The following is a 21,674-nucleotide window of genomic DNA, read 5'->3' as shown; positions in this document are numbered from 1 at the left end:
GAAATGTGCTGCAGTAACTCTACACAGACATCAAATTGCCATCATGTTGCAGGCACAAAGTCAGAATTTTTTAATAGATGCCCAAGATTCTACACAACATCATCACAAAACAGAAATGAGTATGTGAAACCTCTTGACAGATCCAACTGAAGCTTTAGCTGTAGAAAATTGTTTAACATTAATAAAGCTTTTGATGACAATTTAAATAGCATGCCTTCATCTTTTCTTAACCAAAAACATATCCTGCAGTGAAATGGTTTAATTCAAACTTTTCAAACTCCCCAATCATGCTGAGACTCAGTCTCTTCAATTGAACAGCCAAAGAAGCAGCATAACACTTGCTGAAAATAAAACATTATCCTAAAATTATCTATTTCCAGTTAGTGTAGATAGGTGGGAAATAGTTATACAATATGTAATCAAAAATGTGCATAAAGGGATTACTTTTTTTACATTTGAATTAATCTCTATAATTTAAATGGGTATGTAATAGGTGGTCAAACAGCCAAATATTAAATTTTTAGCTCATTAGTATTGTATACTGAAAGGCTATGCTTAAATACAAAAAAAAAACAAAACACTGTGGTCTGGGCAACTGGACAACTACTGTTTTTTTTGTGCTTGAAATACAGAGTTTCAGATTTTGTAACAATTAATCTTCAAGTTTTTGCGGGCAGACATAGGAAGACTTTCAGCTGCAGCAGTTAAGCTGCCATTCAAATCCTGAAACATCTCACTGGACTGAAGAGGAACTGATACTAGGGACGGAATCTGGAAACCTATTAGAAAAATGTCTGCTGATGCAGATACAGTGAAATGTAAGGTACTCACAGTCGCCCCCTGTGGGCCATCAGGGGAAATGGAGGGAGAAAGTGCTTCTGGTTGCGATTTACCAAATGGTAACATTCGCCTGTCCTGGTGCTTTTTTATTCTAACAGAATTAAGTTTCCTGTCAGCCAAGTCATATATTACACAACTGTTAATTCGTAAAGTTTTGTAAACATGTTTACTCGACTGACTGCAGGGTTCTGTCTACTTTCCGTAGCAGTACTGTATGAAATCCATATTCATTCAGTGTTTTTCTTGCAGTAAATATGTAAGACAATGCCTAAGTACTGAAAAGTACTCTGACAATAAAATACTTATGAAAGATAAGTAAAGAATATCAAATATAAGAAAAGAATTACAAGCAACATTTAAGAGCATGCTTTATGTAATTTCTAGTGAAATCCATTCATATACGTAATTTTCCTTCAGTAGCTTTTTTCAACACATGCTCTATGCACTTTCACTACAAGTCAATTCTTCACTCACTACAAGCTAAAACAAAAAACAGAATGGATCTACATTGCAATTAAAATCATTTAGGAACAGCCTTGAGGACGGCACCACTATTTAAATCCTGTTTTCTTTTTTAACGGGAAGCTCCCTATTAAGCATTTTTAAGTGAGCCCTTGAATACTGCTGTCAAGAGCAACTTGGTTATCAACAGTGTGGCAGCAAAGTTAATATACAAGCTTTTAAATAAAAATTCTAATAAAATCTACGAAAAAAGCCAACTACTCGCAGAATCTGTGAAAGTATTTCACTTCAATATTTTCGTTTGATTGTATGGTGTTGCACGAAAGCACAAAGCTTACATTTGGGAGTTGTAAACATCTGTATATGCTTTAACACTGCTTATACTTCAAGTTCCTTTTGTAAGATTTTTTAGTATCAAGACAAACAGAAAGATATTTAAAATTAAGGAAGAGGAGCAAATTTAAACTCTGAATTTGTTCACTCCTCAGAAACAATATATCCTATGACAAGTGATGAAAGATTATTTCATCAGTCTGAACTCACAGTTAGTGCTTAATCATTAATGATACGAATAAGTATGTTACCTGAAGCTGAAATATAACACTATGTTAAGGTATCATTCCTGAAAACATTCATTTGATGCAGCCGCGGTCAAGTAAGTGTTCAAATCCTAATGTTATCAAGTAAGTGTTCAAATACTGATGTTATCAAAGTTAAAACCAAATAATATTGTCCATTATCGATTCAACATTGTCACCGTTTTGTCAGACTGACAAGAGTTGACTTATCACACACCTGGATTAACACCGTCACCGACTGTTGTTTTAAGGGATCCTACAAGCCTTGAAGCTGTGCTCAAAAGGCTACAGCCAGCCCCATCCACTGCCAAAGTGTGTTACAGATTCAAAATCCAGCCCAAGGTCGTTGATTTTCTGAGAGCAAACTAGCATTTCCATCTCTGATGAAAGACTCTTTTTTTGGCGTAGGGAAACAGCTCGGGGTAAATTGGACCACTTGAGGTCCATAATAAACATCTGGCTGGAGGCAGCAGACTTTCTCCTTACAAGTCTGCCTTTTTTTTTTATCAAAGCTCTTTGTTGTCAGAAGAATGCTCAGCTCATGCCTTGCCTTTCGCTAAGGCGATACGTTCAGAGACACTCTTGATGGGGACCCCTTTGCGAGACACTCTGACATGTATAAAGAGCGTGGCAGGGGAAAGCCTGGAACCATCTGCCTTCAGTAGGTGGACGTGACGGTAACCTGTGAAGAGAGAACGTAGCTAGCATATCACAAACGTGCCAGGTGTTTAACCATTTGAAAAAAAAGCACATGTAATGATCATGAGCACCTGTGCGGAGGCTTGTGAAAGGTAATGTGAACTGTCCCACAAAGTCATTTTTCGCAGTGTGATCGTGATCCTCCACCACAAACCGCACTAAGGCCAGATCAGGAACCTGCAGCTGGAAGCTCAGGGTGCAGTCCCAGCGTGGGTTGAAACCTGTAGAGGGCGCACGAGAGCTTTGAATTCACCAAGCAGAGCTAGGGCCTTTTTCAAGCTGAAGCTGCTGCAAAAATATGACAGACAAGATCAGCACAGCATCTGGTGGTGAAAAGCTAATGGCTTCCATCATTTTACCCATGCTTACAAACTAAATCATACACTAATGCCCTACATCATCAGCAGTGCATTGTTCCGAAATAATTAGTCAAGACCCAGTATTCGGCCGACGTCTGCTGCACATCCCATTAAATAATTTATTGTTGTGAATTAGGGTTACAGGTTTATGATGATTGGAAATAATGAGATCAAACATGTACCATTGTTGTCAATGCGGTGTGTCTTTTGCCTTGCGTTATCGATGGCCACCCCGTGAGTCTCCACCCACACCTGTGGGTCCACAATCGAGCGAGCCTTATCCGAATTGATTTTTGGAAGCTGCTGCGCGGATATCACCTGGAAATAGCAAAGTTACAAAAATGATAGTAAATTCACAAAATGTGCGCCCTTCGAAGCATTCTCAACCTGCATACCCTCAGTTTGGCTCACTATAGACTATTCCAAAACTGAAATAAAAAAATTAAAAAGGGAATAAACCTTAAGAACAGAGAACATAAAAAATGTGAATAGGCAAATGATTTAAAAAAAATAAAAATCATAAAAATAACAGTCAGCATAAATTAACTATTAATATGAGGTATATGCGGGGGTTCATGTTGAATTATAGGTCTTCTCAATTTAAAGAACTTGATGATCATTGTGCTTTAAAGGATGATGATTATAGGGGTAAATATCTTGAGATAAGAATTGACTAAGTGACTTTGTAAGAATTTCGAGGTCAATATCTTCATCAAATGGGCATATATCATATCTAATAATCAGTTTTGGAAATGAGACGGTTCCCCCCCTACAGTAATTTTCAACAAATCTGACTCTAAGTAATGTGCAGTGTACTAACTCGTATAGTCATCTGAGTGGGGATGTGACCGGGTCCTCCGCCCGTGTTCTCCGGGTTGAAGTTGGACGTCGGGCTGCACAGAAAGCTGGGTTTCAGAATGTACCCGCAGCGGCCGTTGGGGAGGAAGCGACCCTGGTTCAGGTCCATCTGCTCCCCCGAAGTCTGGAAGTTCAGAGCCACTGCGGAGCACGGCATATCCAGAAGAAGTTACGCGGCTGGAGTCCAATCACACGCGTGACACTCAAGACCCACTCAGCGCGAATGAACGCTGAATTACACTGAAATGAATCACTGACATCAATGTGCTGTGACACGGCAGCAATTTGTAGGAATGTATGGGTACATCAGAAGAGGCCCTTGTATATTTCTTTGGCAGTTAATTGACCCCGTCCCATTTTTTCAAATGAATTGACTTAATTTTCTGCTATCGTCGCGGCTAGCTCACGAATCGTAACACTAACCCATCTGGCAGCCGCCGTTCCACATTTCCTGGGGGTCGTAGTTGGATGATTGGAGGCGCTGGCCAGAGGGGTAGATCCGGCTCAGCTGCCTGCTGTTGTGTCTGACAAAAAGCTTTCCTGCCAATGAAAAAGACAGAAAAATGCATGCCAGTCTGATCAAGAGGCTGAATTGGGTTTCATTAGAATCAGCTGCAGCGAGGCAGTCAAAAAAAAAAAAACTGCTTGACTTTCCCTCTGAAATGTCAAGATGCAATTATTTCCACCGTTGTACCCGAGTCTTTGATGAGCCGGAGGGCATCGCTTTCAGAGAAGGAGGACATTTCGTCGACTGGTTTATCCCGCGTGTTTTCAAATCCCCGAAAGGGGACGCTCTTGCAGTACACCACCAGCTCAGACAGTCTCGGGCACAGTTTAGCGGAGACCTGTGACGGGAACGTGCAAACATAAGACAAAACCGATTGGTCATCTGAAAAGTTCACATAAGGCAGTTTGGAGGCGGACAAGGACTCGTCTTCGGGAAGTGACCTTCATGGGGTCCTTCTTGGGCGTGTTCTTGTTGCTGCTCACTAGTTCGTCATCCGAACTGGAGGAGAAGCTGGCGTGGCTGCCATTCTTGCCCAGCTGGCCCAGGTGAGGGGTGTGTTTCTTCCCTTTGACCAAAATATATCCCTTCAGCTCCTGCAAGGAAGGTCATAGGAACGAATGACTTCACTAGAAAACTGGACAGTCGGAGGTCTTCAAAAGACGTGTTACGTCGGTGCTGTACCTCTGGCGAGGGCAGATCCTTCAGCGGCTGACCAGCAAGAGGCTTGGTGAGGAGTTTTCTTCCCAAGATGCTACGAAGGTGTTTGGCCATGACAGCCTGCTGCTCTACAGAACAGTGGTTTTCTAAGGACAAGATGAGCGGGTAAGGGGACGCCTGTGGGGGACAAATATGAGGAAAAAGAAAAACAAACTTGTGCTGAGCCATTAAAATTCAATTAGATCATGTACAGGCAATGTAGGAGCTGACACTGTGCCACAACAGCACGTCAAAGAGAACACCAATGCACGGTTGCCCCAGAAACAAATGCAACTTGCAGGAGGTGCAGTCATCTGTGAAGGCCAGGAGTCAGAAATCCAGATTTGCCCGGCAGGCGCCCAGCTGGCCGACAACGTCCTTACAGGGGATATTTACTTTAGAGGAGGTTGCGTTGAACAACCTCCTATCTATTTCACACAAAAAATACCAAAGGATGACGGGGGCAGGTGGCAAACAGCATTCGAACAATACACTCATGTACAATTGTAAGTGTCTTTAGTGAAAACACCACGGGGGAACGGGAGGAAATATGTGGAGGGGCACTTAATAGCTCTATGTCATGGCTACTTGGGGAAAACCCGACAATGGATGAAAGGAGGACAGAATACAATGGAAATATCTGCTCAAAGAAATGAATAAATGGAAATAAATGTCCCTCACAAGTTTTAATATCCACCTTTCTTCAATTCCGAGAAAAGATTTGAATGCCGGCATATACTGTCGCTACACTGTAATATCCAAGTTACTCACAAATAGCTTTCACCTTATGTCAGGTGTGGGCAAACTACGGCCCGCGGGCCACATCCGGCTCATTGGTTGTTTTAATCCGACCCCCCAAAGATTGGTACAGAATTCATACTTGATGTGAACGATTGAAGGGTTAGACCAATGAATGCGGGAGCTTTAACAGGTGATTATTTCATTTTTGGAGCTACTTGAGAACACTTGAGAATTTTCCTGCGCAGAATGACACAGATTGGCTTTGTGATTTAGCCCTAACTGTGGACATACTGACACACATGAATGAGCTGGACATGAAGCTACAAGGGAAAAAGCAGTTTGTGCGTGAAATGCAAGCAAACGTCAGAGCCTTCAAAACCAAGCTGGTTTTGCAAATGTCAGACGAGTATGATGCGTACAAAAATGATGATGCGCTTGTTAAAAATACAAGCGTTTTTTTTAATATGTATCGTATCTTGTGGTGACCCGGCCCGTCTGTCAAATTTTAAGTCAGTGCCGCCTCTGAGCCAAAAAGTTAGGCCACCCCTGCCTTATGTGATTAGTTATTATTTTCCAGGGGTGCTAAATTATGTCTATTTTTTATGGGGGGCAGCTTGCATTGATGAATTGAATGCATGGATTTTGCTGATTTGGGATTTAGTTATTCATAAGCAAAATCCATCTGCATCCAGAACGGTTCGATATTTTGTGGGAGGGTGAAATTCATCCGAATTTTATCCATCCTTTTGGATCCCAGAGGGTTGCCGATTAAATCCTACTCCGTTTGGTTTTGTGGCCAATCGGCAGTGAAACGCTTACCTTGAAGGCATACTGGGCAATGGTTTCGATGACCTCCTTGAACGGCACCTTGGAGGTTAGAGTGTGGCCATGGTAGATGACAGGCTCGCCTTTATCTCCATCCCAGCAGTCCAGCTCTACACAACGACAGCCCTGATTCAGAGCCCTGTCAGTCACAGACACACACACACACACACACACACACACACACACACACACACACACAAACACACTGTTCTCCTTAAGTGTACTCATAAAAACACCATTGCAACATTCAATCAGGGCTGCTATGAAAACAAAAAGCGGTGCATTTGAATACCGGATGTATGGCTCAGTGCTGCTGGCACTGGTGACTTGGTCTTTGGTGAGGTAGGTGTTGTGCGACGAGGAGATGAAGTAGTGCGCCAGGGGGTGGCTCATGTCCTGGCACACTCTGGCATGGTCGGGGTTGAAGACGTCATTCTCCCGGGACAGCATGTACATGGTGAAACCATTCTGGGTCATGAACTGGTTCTTCTGAGCTGAAGGAAGAAGAACAGGCCTCGGTCAATATTCCTCTCTAAGGATAGCTAAAGAACTTCTTTCTTTTAATTTAAGGCTTTAAACACACAAAAGTTATGTTAATAACCTGGTCATTACTCAAGATTTCTGTTGTTTTTACTCTCCACTGTGTAGAGATAACACACACTTCGCAGTGGCTGTAGCAAGAACTGCAAGACGATATGTGGAAATTTGAGCACGGCCACACAGGAGTTAGCCATGCCGCTCCCTTCGAATTCCTAAACATGGGCTTCACATTTTAAAATGAGATCCAGGAACACTTATTGAAAACCAAAATCACTTGTATAACATTTAAGTGAACCCTTATGAAATTGTTATTCTTTATGAAAGTTAAATTACTCTAACATTAAAATGATGGTTTCTTCAGTCCATCCATATTAACCCAACCATTACAACAGTCCAAGACTAAAGGCCATCAACAGGCTGAGAACTGTGCCATTTTATTTGTTTTTTTAAGTGAAACAACCAATTATAAACTCAATGGAATGAACAATTGAAATGTTAAAACTCAGAGGCACAACATCTTTCAAAAGGCCGACAATTTGCAGATCCTTTTTTTTTAATCTGAATATGTTTGTTCATCCATTCTTCCATGATCTTATCCTGCACTAGGGCTCTTGGCAATGCTGGAGCCATTCCTCGCTGTCATTGGGAGAGAGGTGGGGTAGAATCAATCGCAGGGCCACATATAGAGACAAACAACTACTTACTCTCTCATTCAGACGTCTTGGCAATTTTCCAATTGCATGCTTTGCATGTTTTTGGATAGTGGGAGGAAACCGGGGAGAACATGAAAACGCCACACAGAATCCCCTGTGGGAATCGAACCACTTGCCCTTGTTGCTGTGAGACAGAAGAGCTAACTACCGCACCACCGTGCCGCCTAAAATCAATCGTAAGTTATGGAAAGCATAAGAATATTAGGCCAAAATAAAAAAAGGACACTCTTAAGGTCCCAATGCTTTACAAAAACTTTGTACAATACTCCTTTGGTTTTTGATAAATCATCTGACATTGTGTAACCTCTGATGCTCTAAAAGAATTCCTTCTTATTCCTTCTTATGCATTGGATTTATTGAGACAAATTACATTGTCACAGAGTTTACCTTTATCATTTTGAAATGAAAAAGCAAAACCCATACTGCTGTCTACATTTGTTTAAATGTTGCCATAAGCACCCATTTAGTCTTTAACTTGTGTGAAGGACAAAGTGACTTGAAATTTCTTCCTGAGATACCGCCACATCTGCTGCTGCCGGGAAGGATAAAGCATCCAGATAGCGCAAATTGATGAAACAAACATCTGATATTATCTTCCTAAGACATTCTCCTGAGGAGATTTTGAAACTCGTCTCATTTCCTTACCTTGCTTCCTTAACCACTGCAGACGTGATACATTATAAAGTAAGAAGAGACTAATTCTGTTTGATCACTGCATGCTTTGTTTGCAATTCCTTTCATCCTCCGCAAGCTGCATTCAGGACCCACCCCAGTCATTGAGTTCATAGGTGAGTATGAGACTCTGGGCGTGATTCAGCGAGGCATCCTCGCCCTGGTCTCCCAGGAAGTCCCGCAGCTCAGCGGTGGAAAGCACACAGCCGTTGCTGGAATAGTGTCGGAACACGGCGTCCAGCTCAGGCCGCCGCAGCAGCTCCCTGCAGAACTCCTCGATCTCGATGTGATCCAGACGGCCGTCGCCGGAACGGTCACACCTCTGGGTTCCACACAAGAAGAATGTCAGCAAAACCTCACAGTATAGAGGAGGAAAAAAAAATCACAACATTTCAAATATACTTTGTTAATTGCTGGGGTGTGTTTCAACTTCTTTTAAGGGAAAACATCTCCTTAATAACTCGAGTCAGCCGTGCATGCAACTTTGGAAACACAGACGTGGAAGTTGCATCAGGAAGGAAAATCAACGGCAGAGCGAGCACAACAAAAGGACACAGAGGTCAGTTACTGCCCATAATAAGGAAGGAGTAACTGGCTGCTGATTTGTTGTGAGGACCGAGAGGGGACGGGGAGAAGTCGCGAGGGGCTGTGGCTTGGCTTGGTAAGGGCCTGGCAAGGACTCCCGAGTCTAACAGTAAACTGATATGATCCCAACGAGCAAAAATAACATTGATTCTTCTTCTCTGCCCCGTTTGTTACTCTCTGTGTTGTCGTAACTGAGCTCCTAAAAACGACGGGTGCTGATCTCAGCTGACCTTGAACAGCGAGCGGGCGTACTGCTCACTCAGGTCGATGTTGATCATCTGCAGCAGCCATTTGACTTCATCGTAGCTCATCTTGCCGTCCTGGTTCTGATCGGCTCGCTGCAGATAGCCTCGGATCCAAGTGTGAGGGGTTAAGGAGCAAAAACCAGGCCTGGTAGATTTACTGTGGAAGTTTAACAAACTGGCATGTGGCTCTTTTTGAAATCATCTTGCGAGTAAAAATCTGTAGAAACACTGGAATGGATTTTGATAAGACGTCTCTCACAATCAACCAAACAAAAGCAGGGCTAGATTTATCTCAGGTATGAATTCACCGGAGTTACATATTAACGAGCACAGGATTTGATATTTTTGAAATAATATGAAGGCTCCCTCCACAAAATTCTCCGAGAAATGTTCATCAGTCCTCGGCAACAGGAGGCCAAGATTAGGTGGTTGTCACAACCTGCGCTGTCTTGGAAACCGCAGGGAGAGAAAACACACACACTCACACGCACGCATGCACGTCCGCGTGTACCGAGCATTGAGAGATAAACATCTCTGGCTGCCGACAGTCTGCTAAATACATATGACAAAACCAGATGTTAATCAAATATAAGTGCCCTGCTGGTTTGTGTTTTCCCAGATCAGATAAAAGGAGAAATCGTCCAGGAAGCGAAATCGGTCACTCACACACCGATACCATCCTCCGGCTGCGAGGGGTCGTAATTAACCGTGCTGGTCGGACTATATTTAGACTATGCTTTTTTTAATCGGTCATTACCACTCACCTTTGCTATGCGTCTGGTGTGGGACGGCGCACGAGACAAGAGCCTGATTGCGCACTGATTCAGTTATTTTTAATCTAGCCTACTGAAAATTGAGCAGGATATTGGTCTAGTTTTTCCTTCTGAGTCATGTTCGCCGCGCGCTCCTTCAGGGTGCGCAGCCCTCGGACCCAGCACTGGGCTTCGTCCTCACCGGGACACAACAGGTCCAGGCTCTTCCTCGGGCCCCTGAAGACCACGGTGAAGCACTGGCTGTCCGGCACCGATCCCGAGAGTCGTCTCAGCGCCTCGGACTGGCAGCCCTCGCGCACGCACTCCACCTCTGTCACGGCGACTGCAGGCGAGAGAAAGAAATAGACAGTCAAGACCTTGAACGTGACTCTACATGTAGAACAAAATCACAATCTTTCATCATTTCTTTTGAATGAACTGAAATTAAAATGTGCTATTACATTTTTCTCACAAAGACAATCTCACCCTGCAGTCTCTTTGCTGATCTCAAGGCGAATGGGATCTAATTTTTTTGTTCATGTTTAAAGAGCCAGGTGGACCAAAATGTGAAATTATTAGGTAAGCAGGACCCGGAGAGGCCTATGTTGATTTTCTTCCAAAGTCAAATAACCGGGGCTTGTTATCATGCAACGCCAGAGTCTACCCGTGAATGTCAGTGTCAACAAACTGACTTGACTATTGAGCTGGATATATCACCATGGTAACATATGCTGTGGACCCGACCAGCTAAGAGGCAGGTTAACATGGAGATAAGAGGTAGCACCAGACCAAATCAGTGCTGGAAAATCAGGTCACCACTTCAGGCAGATCCTGTTCAGCCAGGGAATGAATACTGTTTGTGTGCAATGAAGGACGGTGATGGAAAAAAAAGAAGCTAATCCCACTCTTACTAAATTTATATAAAATGTATTGTCTGCCCTTAACCCTATCACAATTTCCTTTAACTCAAATTAAGGAAGTGATCAAATCTGCAAAGAAGATTTTCAACTCATATGTTTTTAAAATCACATGATTTTTTTTTTTAAAAGAAGTTGTATTTATTCTTCACTTGACAAACACCGTGTGATTCCTCCATCTGGTGTGCATGATGATTTTATATTTATCACTTGATAAAGTCGGTTTAATCCCACCTGGGGGTGCAATATCAAATTACATGCCATAAAAATACATCTGAGAAACCACTTAATCCCTTGATACATTGTAATTATAGTCAGATTGACATGTGCCTTATTAACAACGCAGTGATAAGCCCTTCAGCTTCCTGATACACACAGTCAGCCATTCTTTTGCCAATCGTTAACAGCTAAAGAGATGTACATACGAGAAGTTTTGGAAGCATTAATCCAGAGGGTTTCAAGGTGTTATTACGCCTTTGGGCCAAAAATGTCGAGGTAAAACGCCATTATGTGAGGGTGTGATTTCCAGACATCTGGTGAAGAGCGGCAACCCTGCCCGTCTGAACACAAACACACCGGTTCCGAGCGGACACACAAACACAAACACATCTCTGCGCCAGGATGCCCGCAGTGTGCCGTTCACTTAGTCAAGCAACGAGAAGTGCCTCAACAAAAGCCTCATTCTCTCCCCTGAGGTCATAAAGCCTACGCTGTCCACCCCTTCTAAATGAATCCACATTCCTTCTCTGCGGTTATCCCAGAGACATGGTAGAAGTGACATGTGAGTGTGTGTATGTGGGGGAAGAGGGGGGGGCAAAAGTGTTAAGCAACATTTTCAATGCCAAGTGCTCCTGAGCAAACGTTGCAGGCAATCGCAGCAGACCAGAGGTGCCAGAAGCTTGGCAAAAAAAACGAAACAAGCCAAATCTTTGTGACACACACACAAACGGATTCTGTTCAGCTACCTGCCCCGTGGCGATATCAGCTAATGTTTGCAGGAACAGGTTACGCTGACGTCATCCTGCGCATGGTTAGAAGCCGTGTTACATGCTGTAACTTGACCACTCTGTTTATTTTTGGTGTGACAGCACAACACAATCTGTGGGGGCTTTTGCCACCCAGTGACCCACAAACCTGTACAGCCACACACACACACACGCACACAAGCACACACACACACACACACACACACACACAAACACACACCAAGGCCAAAGGCAGCTGGCTGTCGGGAGTGGGGGGCACGAGAGAGCAAAAGGCTGAGCAGCAGGAGGCAAAAAAAATAAAGGGGAGATGTTTCTGAGATCTATGTGAGGTGACCTTTACCCCAATTTTGCCGTCAATGCCTTCAAAAGAGAAGCGTCTGACTCATTTGCTTAAATGTGTAAAGATATATTTGACATTCTGTACATATCCCATCCACAGATGTACTGAGAAATACTGTTAAATAGGGTCTCTGGTATCATATTTTTGCAGTAAAAGAAAGCTCTTTCTAAATTAGGCTACTTAAAATGCCATTTAATCCCTCCCCCTTAATATAAAGCCACATTCTGCAGACGTCTCCTCCTGTGACCTGGAAGGGTCCGAAGGGTCGTCCTTATCAAACTTGACTCGTTTGACGTTTGACCGGGAACGGCCTCTGAACTTTTTGTCATGGCAAAAATCTGTCTTAAGTACTGCCTGTTGTAATTCGCACGAGTTGATGTGAAAAGGTCCCTCCTGGTGCTGGGCTCTGCGCACGCATCATTTACACACACACACACACACACACACACACACACACAAACACACACACACACACACACACACACACACACACGGTAACAAGGTAACAAGAGAGGAAAACACATCTGGGGCCGAAGGTGGCCTTTAAAGAGTCTGATCTCTTTTGTTTGAATGCATTTACCGTGTCAGTAAGCAATGGCAGTAAGCAATGGCTCTGCTCAGAGTGAACAGTAAATATGGTCAGCAATAGGCACATTTTCAAAAAGCCTGTCCTCCTAGATTGTTTTTATTTACAGGCACTTCTCCTAACATTGATGTGCGGTAAATAACCAACATAGTGTCAATGTTTTGTCATCCTGTAACGATGACGAGTGAAATAAAGTTGCTTACATGCTGTGCATGTTTTTAGCGGAGATGCGATCCATACTTGAGAGGAAGGTTTTGTTTTTTCCCTTCCTTTTTCAACCCATTAAAAAAAGGATAAATTCCATAGTTCCACATTTAGAGACATCCTACCATTCACTCTCATTCACACCAAAGGACAATTAAGAGTCTTAAAATAACCTGCTGAATTTCCATCACATATTTGTTTTCCAAGTGACGGTAGTTAACTGGGTGGTGGAGTCAATGATTAATTCCCTCTCTTTCTGGGACTACAAACCGTCCCTTTAACGGGGAAAAGTAGAGAAGCGGGCCTGAGATTAAGGCCGGCCTGACAGCTTAGAACACTGACTGAGATGAATGAGTGCAAAGGCTCACATGTTATTCTGCACTGGTAAGGGTGGCAGCATGGTACGTGGGTGCTCATGTGTGTCTGCGTGCTTCGCTCCAATGTTGATAAGTTGATATGTTGATAAGACCCCTTTTCTCCTTATCTGGTATTACTTGAATCCTCCTCCAGTGAAAACCTCTCATTGCAACAGAACATTTCTCATGAGCTGTCTCACTTTCCCTTCTCCTTTTTCCATCCCTCCTCTTCCCCACTCCTCAACCCTCCCTCCCCAGGAGAATCCTTCTGCCCCGCCGTACTCACAAGACTGCCGGGCTTTGGCTTTGCGGGAGCTCTTGGTGGACTCGCACCAAACGGTGAGTCCATCCTCCAGCAGACGCAGGTTTCGGCTCTTCTGCCACCTGGGAGAGCGGATTTTCACCATGTGGGAGCCCTCCATCATTAGGCGAACATCCTTGTTGTCCAGCAAGCCTGGAGGAGGCGCGCACACACACACACACACACACACACACACACACACACACACACACACACACACGCATACACAATGAACTCTGCCATTATCCATTGATATTGTGGCACGTCACTCAGATATTAAACTTGTGTTATAGCCTATGTGACTGCCCATGTCTGACGGCAGTTCATGAAAAGTTGACACTGTCTATTATTTTCTCTCACCAAATGCAAAGCGCATGGATAACAAAAATGAATCAAGAATTGAGATAAAAATCAAATGTATCATTTAAAAATATATATATCAACATGAGCACATAAGGAGATTTTATGAGTTCTTTTACAGGATAGAAAAACAGAACCAGTAGAGAGTGACACATCCAACTCACTCTAGCGCCCCTTCATCCAACTTGATCGATTTTTCAGTTGCTGCCGCATGTAGAACAATGACTAACTGCCGCTCATCATTAATATTACGATTACTCATCTCATCAAGCCACCCTCGCAATCACTAAATATGCTTTTGCTTCCAAGCGGAACTCAAATTTCTATTTCGTCCGCACACGCACACACACACACACGCACACACATACACGTACTTGACAATAACAAAAGCAAAGCCGTCAAGGCTGGATCTTCATGTCACTCTCCAAGTCAGAACAGGAGCGGGCTGATCCATTGGCTTTCTCTCGGGCCCGGACTTCAGAACAATGGTCGGCATACATTTAAAAGACATTTGAGATACCGGCGGCTCATCAATCACTATAATTTGTAGTTCATTTCCCCGTCTTGGAAGAGTAGCAGGCCAGAAGTCTACGGACAAGGGAGCTGTTATAACCGTTAGACCATGGAAAATGACCTGGCTGCGCTGTTTGCACTACTTCATCCCAATTGAAGGAGATTTAATCATGGATACCTTTGACACAGCCACAGTTCTATTTTATTTTATTTTTTTTTACATTTGTACGATGGCTAAATAGAGGACAAAGTCAATTGCCAATATTTATTTCGGGAACACTGAGAATACAGGCATGGTGGATAACAAAAAGGAAGGACCGACAGACACAACTTCTGTAAGTAACGGGAAATGAACCAAAAAAAAAAAAGTCATTCTCAGGATAGATAAAGAAACTCTCAATCAGGACAAAAAAAGCCAACTTAATTTATCTTGGTATGTCGGGGCAGTTTCCACTCAATAATCCCAAAAAAACAGAATCTCCTGCAATTCCAACAGTATTGACAGTGTAATGAAGTCTGAAACTGCTCTGTCTGGTCAAATAATAATGATGTGACGGAACTCCCAACTTATGATTGGTGGATGTGAAAGTTCAATGTACCTATTGAGCAATCGCCAGAAAATAAATCGATCAAAACATTGTCAGTGTGCAGAAGCTGGCTGGGTCACAAGAGTTGCTCCCTCACTGCCGTGGCTGAGATGTTATCTGCTAACCCAGAGTTGAATTATAGATTATTAGGAAACTTTTTCTATTTTTTTTTTTTTTTTTTTTAAAGATGAAGATTTTTTTTCATGAACACACCGGAGGACTAAAAGCGAAAAATAGCAATGCATCGGCCAAATTTCTATTCCAAATAGTTGTGTTGATGCTTCTCTGGAGTTAAATCGTTTTCCATGTGACTGACTTGCTTTCTCTCTCCCTGTATTCATACTTTTCAAATGTCGATTTCACCTTATTCCGAAGCAGCTCCACCTAGCGGCATCGTAGTTGCAGCGTGTTTTAATTGAAATTATACATTGTTCATATCACACCAAGTGAAAAGAGAAGATCTGTGCACTTCGCTGCCAGATTGAGTCAAAGCGTTGGCACATTGGCAGTTTGACTGAAGAAATTTCTGTTGGTTCAACTCTCTGACCCCTCGGAGGTCATGCGGTGCGGTCAAATAGAGCAGACCATTTTCAAACTGCCCCTAACAATTTTTAAAAGCCCAAACTGTTACAGGTTTTTCTTTTTTTTTTACTTTGCCAAAAATAATCAGACCTTAGTGTTACAGTAAATCTCTGAATGTGGGACACTCAGATGTGCATCCTTGTGGAGATGAATAGGACCTTTCACAGGCGTGTTTTCTCTTTCGGGACACTTAAACAGAGAGGTCTTTCTCTTTCTTGTCAAATTGCTCTTCGGGGGCTTCATCTCTTCTGCTCATCTCCAGTTTTGTTTAGACCCAGTTGGCGTACTTTTTTTTTTTCCAAAACCTCTCCAACCCCCCCCAAAAGTCCTCGCATTAACAGCTCAGAATGGCTGATGGGGCTCCTCAGAGGGCCCCGTAAGCTACTGCACTATAGAAAGTAGAAAAAGCCCTCCCTTCCCCTGCCCTCCCCTTACCCTCCTTACACTCACACACTTGAAGCAAACTGGGTGCAGCCATGGATGTCCACCCCCCCACCGCCCGCTCGCCGAACACAAAGAAGCGCCCCTACCATCCCGGCTCCGTCCAATAACGGCCTTGTTTTTCCAAGCTGTTACCACATGCAAGGCGTTTTCCCACAAGTGGAGCGCGAGGACCTGATTAACTGCAGGTCATTGGCCACGTTGGGATGCGCAAATAGCCAAACTGGCCTCTTCTCAGTCGGCCGCCTTGTCTTTATCGCCCTGATTTATTCTCATTCTTCTACCTGCATTTCTTTTAACATGTCAAACAACAGATCAAAACACGATGTTAACACAAGTGTGGCTAGCTGCAGGGATCTTGGTCAAAAACCGAGCACATCGGTATCTGTGCTCCTGAAACCCCCCCCCATCTCTCCCTCTCTGGCATGCTGAATCAAGGGATAGTGGTGGATTCTTGAGGCAAGCCAGCCGAGTTGCGTTTCTTTTCATTGCCTCCCGTAGAAAATCACTCTGACACGTCCCCTTCAACAGATGCTGGAGGGGCCGCACGCTAACTGACTAGCAACCACTCTGATGCATTCTGATGCAAGCCTGTTAACCCAGCAACAGGAAGGAAAATTAAATCCAAAATGTGCCCGGCTGCAAATGAGCAGGAAAACAGCAGCAGCAAAAAAAAACCAAAAAAAAACAAAAGTGACCTTGAAATGAGCAAAGGAGTGTTTTGGTTTGAGGCAGTTCCCTGCATGAGTTCTGTCCACAGGCCTGCATTCCGGCTCCACCCGGGGCCACGTTTCATGTTTCTCTCAGCACAACAAGTGTTACGATATGTAGCTAGCGAGGGGCCCCACACTTGCACAGAGACGGACCAGTGGGAGTGTGCTGAGGATGACGAAAGCGCAAAGAGACTGACATTTTCTCTCAGGTAGGTCTCTGGGAGACAGGAAGTAGGACAGGACTTCTGCATTCCTAGATAGAAGGTTAAGTCTTTCATGAAGAGATGGAGTCTGACCCGAGGATGACCCCCAGAAAAGGAAGAAAATCTATCTTTCAGGGTTGAGGGTTGAGGCTCTCAGCGGCATCATCCGATCTAAGAGGAAAGTCACTTTGTAAAAAAAAAAAAAAAAAAAACAGGGGTTGAAAGAAAATTGTCATTGGAAATTTTGGACGGCAGAGAGCAGAAGGCAGAAACCCAAGCGGTCTCTTTGTTTTCTCCATTTTTTTGAGTCGTCAAACTCTCGCTTTTATTACTCATTCATTTGCTAATCAAAAAGCCAGATGTGGATGTGGCATAAGGATGAAACAGGATTGGACTGATCAACGGTTCTCATCGTGACTAAAACCCCAGATATTGCTCCTGTCTGTTTGACCTTGAGATTTTCCATCATCATAATCACGCCAACATCTTTTTGTCAATAGTCACCACTTGCAAAAGCCAGACATGACAAGAATAATCATCTGTACTGACAACATAATGTTGTAAAAAGTGACACTCGGATTAATGCGCCCCCCAGTGGTGGTGGTGGGGGCATAAATCCCATTTTCATGCCGCCTTGAATACGTCAACAAAGCAATGTGTTTGACCGCTGATATGAACAACAAACCATGAGACTCTAGGTGAGAGTAACAGTTCCTTGATTGTGATTATTGATCATAATTCAGCAGCCAAAAGTTTCCTTGTGCAGTTCTCTTTATTTCTCCTGCACGTGTGTGTGTTTGTGTGTGTGTGTGTGTGGGAGGTCATATTTTGATGAACTGTAGCTGAGAGCCTAGGACAGTGACTCCATTGCTACACCACAAGGGCCATATCTTGCCTAACATTTTTTTCCTATATTATAAAACACATGATCAAGTCAGATGAATAAACGATGACCCGGCAATCTAAGAATTAATGCATTTATTTTGAGCGCTTCAAGCAGGAAGGAGATCTTTTCCCAACCCCGTTCCTTTGAGCCTACGGAGATGTAAACTCCGATTGTAGCTCCAGTAAAAAAATGCATTATGATAAAATCTCTGGTGCACATTTGCTCCAGGTTTCACCTTTAGGGCCGTTTTACGAAAATGCTTCCTGTCATTGTTGCTTTGGTGTTCACTTATGAAAGCCAACAGAGCCTCAGACGTTTCCTGAAAGCCACAAACAACACCCTCCGCCACCCTCCGCCCACCCTCCACCACCTTCCTCCTCTCCTTCCCCAAGGGACATCTGTGGCGGCCAATGTTTTTATTCACGTGGACATCTGAGTCAATACAGATTATGTGAAACAGTGAACTCCAAGGCCACAGTCCGTTACACGAATCAGAGAAGAAGAATAAGATGAAGAAAATCCAACAACATGACTAATCTTGTGAAACCACATGATGGACCCTGCCACCCTGCTCCCTCCATCCACGAAAATGACAAAAAAATGCAGTGGGTTCCACTAAAAGCCACGTGCACGACAGAGTTAAGGTCCTGAGGAGGAACCACAATGCTCACCGATACACCCAAACTGTCCCAGCAAGAACTTTCTACAGTGGGAGAATGAAATAAATACTAAATACATGTTTACTTTTTATGCCCCCTGATGTGCTGCTGCAAAATTAATATTCAGAATTGCAAAAACTGATAAAGGCCAACCTTTAAATGGGTAAAACTGTGATTTAAAAAAAATGGAGAAGTACGACAATTAAATATCAATATTTTTCACATTTCAATCACTAAATTATTAATAGTGCTTTCAGTGCAAGTATGGGTTTACACACTGTAAAGGATAAATGAGTTCAAGTTCAAAAATCCAGTGCACACTGCAACATGCACGCACGCACGCACGCACACATGCACACACGCGTACCCCGCACCAGACGCTCCAGATTTCCAGACACGCAACGTATTTCCACAGATCCTGACAGGTGCTGCTGCTGCTGCTGCAGCTCAGCAGGTGTCTATTTCAGGCGTGGACGTGGCCGTGGGTTCACCGGGACCTGAATCTCGCTCGTGGGCTCCGTGTAAACACAAGGACCACTTCAGTCACGCCCACGCGCACGCGGACCGGTGCTGCGTCAGAGCCCGGTGGATCTAGATAATAATAATTATGATAATAATAATTATGATAATAATAATAACAATAATAACAATAATCATAATTTCGGGCTCCTCGATCTCACCCTGATAACCTGCTCAACAGGTGACACAAAAACATGTCAGTTACTCAAAAAAAAAACTGTTTCTGGCATATTGGAGCACAATGTTTTACAAATTGCGTAAAAAGAAATGGAACACTATGAGACAGTTGTCGTAGCATTAGATTTAAAGAATTTTGAGGATTATCCGATGATTAAGGATAATCTGAGGAGAATAATCTGGAGGAAAACCTGCATTTTTCCAATAAAGCACTCCTTATGAGTTTCCGGGTCAAAGCGTCCCTTACCGAGCCTCCTGATAGGATCCATCGTCTTCTCGACCACTTTCCTCCTCTGCTCTCCGGTACCGGAGGCTGGTTCGGACATTCTGACAACTTCAGGGGAAAGTCCGGCGTGTCAACGGCGAGGAGGGGAGCTGGGGTGGGTGCGCGGGGAGGGAGTGAGGGTCCGAGGTCCGGGGGAGCCTTTCCACGCAGCGTGGAACCGCAGAAAGACTCGGAGGGAGCGGGACAAGAAGGGAGCGAGAAAGAGAGAGAGAGGGAGAGAAGGGGGAGTTATTCCTTTTCCACGTTAAAAAAAAAAGTCCCACCCCGGCGCTGCCCCTCATTCCTGTAGGTAACGTGACTCCGCGTGCACGCCGCGCACGCGCACGCGCCTCCTCCTCCTCCTCCCCAGCCTGGCTCAATGGCAAAATGAATTTCCGAGCCAATTATCGCGTCTGCAGAGCGCATATGGTTTCCCCGCCGGTTTATCTGTCCTCCCCCTGTTATATTACACTGAACCACATCTCAGCAGCTGACTCAGGAAAAGTTCTGAAAGGTGGGGGGGGGGGGATTTGTTCAACTGCATCACACACACACACATATATATATGGCAACTCAGGGGTTACAACATTCACAAACTGCACTGAACTCTGAACTTTGCATGTGCTCTTTTTTTTTTACTGCTGTCACTTTTAAACCCTTTAAATCACTTTAATTCATTGCACCCTAGCTTTTTTGGGACTTTGTCAGTAACCTTGTTACCCTTGTCTGTTATGACTTTTCTATTCAAACCTCTTTATGCATGTCATATGACAATAAGGTTGGCTTTGACTCTAACTGCTTGTGCAAACTTGTGATTTCACAGACATCGCAATCAACATACATACATTTTTATTTAATATTTTAAAACAATACAATGCTGGTACCTTGATGTTGCTCTGATGTTCGGATGAGTTGTGGTCAACGTCTGAGGTGCGGTGCAGAGTTTATTGAAGGCAGATGGATACAGTAAACAACAGGTGTTGCCAAAATGTCTAACCACCAAAATAATGGAGATCAAGACCTGCAGCCATCACCACCATATACACACATGCCACCATAACACTCCAGCACTGGGGTGAGATCGGGCAAATAGACTACTAGATCAAATCAAATGTCATACTCTCATAAATGAATTTTGCAAATAAACTGTAACTCACTGGTGTGTCTTTAGGACAGGCGTCACCATACAGATACACAACATCGACCTTAAGCGGAAGGATTCAATAAAAACAGGGGGCGGGAAGGGGGTCGTTGAAGTTTCAGACCATAAATCTTAAAATCGTAAAAACTATTTACAACAATGGGGGACTGGAGTGGCTGAACTGGTGACCGGCGTTACATGAGAATGTTTGTCAACTTGAACGATAAACAGACTAAAACATTCTGAGACATTTTGTGCTTGGGATTATATATTTTAGCTATACATTTGCCGTGTAATGGCCTTATTGGTAATCTGTTCATTTTGCTCTCCTCAACTGTGCTTATATTAGCATTTTCAATCCAAACATCCCCGAAAGTGGGATATTTAGATCAAGCTGTTTAGATGTTCACTTAAATCTTCACTTATCCTTTATTCGCCTGTATTTTATTGGATTGCACTATCTTCTAGGAATCCTCTAAATATGCCCATTGATCTGTTCATGCCAAGTCAACTTAGAGAAAAAGGAATGTTCAGATATTGAGAAAAAAAACGGTTTGAATCACCCTAATCCATGTGGAGAATCAACAAGTTTACATTTTGTTATACAGACATTTTGTTGTTTAACAATACTTTAAGCTCTTTGCAACAAACTATGTAAATACTGTGAGATGATACCGTGCACCTGCAGTAGATAATCCTCACTCCCAGCTCTGTTTAGACACAGGATAGTTGAGAAGCAGATGATGAATATCATGAATTTTTTTCAAGAGCCATTGATGAAACAGCACTGGGTAAAACACAAACTGTGCTCATTCTTTTCCCCCGTGGAAAGGAGGCCAAAAAGCATCTCTGCAAAAACAAACAA

General features: G+C 43.4%; 1 protein-coding gene across 3 annotated transcripts; it reads right to left on the bottom strand.

Annotated features, from left to right (window-relative positions):
• Positions 1-35: 35 nt before the first annotated feature.
• On the bottom strand, positions 36-19,842 carry LOC147217440 (1-phosphatidylinositol 4,5-bisphosphate phosphodiesterase delta-3-A-like). Of its 3 annotated transcripts, XM_086176157.1 has the most exons (15): positions 19,651-19,837; positions 13,749-13,916; positions 10,188-10,416; positions 9,307-9,436; positions 8,588-8,813; positions 6,859-7,060; positions 6,561-6,705; positions 4,986-5,138; positions 4,745-4,897; positions 4,491-4,641; positions 4,220-4,336; positions 3,759-3,937; positions 3,121-3,256; positions 2,651-2,800; positions 36-2,562 (listed from the first exon to the last, which is right to left on the bottom strand). In XM_086176157.1, the coding sequence occupies exons 1-15, from the start codon at positions 19,727-19,729 to the stop codon at positions 2,420-2,422; spliced, it is 2,361 nt and encodes a 786-aa protein (XP_086032283.1). In that variant the 5' UTR covers positions 19,730-19,837; the 3' UTR covers positions 36-2,419. The 3 variants fall into 3 exon arrangements, with proteins under 3 accessions (XP_086032283.1, XP_086032284.1, XP_086032285.1); XM_086176158.1 differs by lacking the exon at positions 13,749-13,916 and having other exon boundaries at positions 19,651-19,842; XM_086176159.1 differs by lacking the exons at positions 13,749-13,916; positions 19,651-19,837 and adding an exon at positions 10,560-10,652.
• Between the last annotated feature and the right edge of the window lie 1,832 nt (positions 19,843-21,674).

Source organism: Fistularia commersonii, chromosome 28, assembly GCF_037954325.1.
Source record: "Fistularia commersonii isolate RoL2024-O1a breed Wild chromosome 28, RoL_Fcom_v1.0, whole genome shotgun sequence".
Taxonomy (NCBI): domain Eukaryota; kingdom Metazoa; phylum Chordata; class Actinopteri; order Syngnathiformes; family Fistulariidae; genus Fistularia; species Fistularia commersonii.
Note: the sequence above shows the minus strand (reverse complement) of the source record. Positions and strands in the feature narration are given on the sequence as shown.

Bases quoted from the DNA above. Each gene is read 5' to 3' on its own strand.
- LOC147217440 (XM_086176157.1), bottom strand. From the start codon at position 19,729: ATGTCCGAACCAGCCTCCGGTACCGGAGAGCAGAGGAGGAAAGTGGTC. The intron at 7,061-8,587 runs GTGGGTCCTGAA...TTCTTCCTTCAG, and splicing joins CTATGAACTCAATGACTGGG to CTCAGAAGAACCAGTTCATG. The intron at 4,337-4,490 runs GTACAACGGTGG...TTTCATTGGCAG, and splicing joins CCGGCTCATCAAAGACTCGG to GAAAGCTTTTTGTCAGACAC.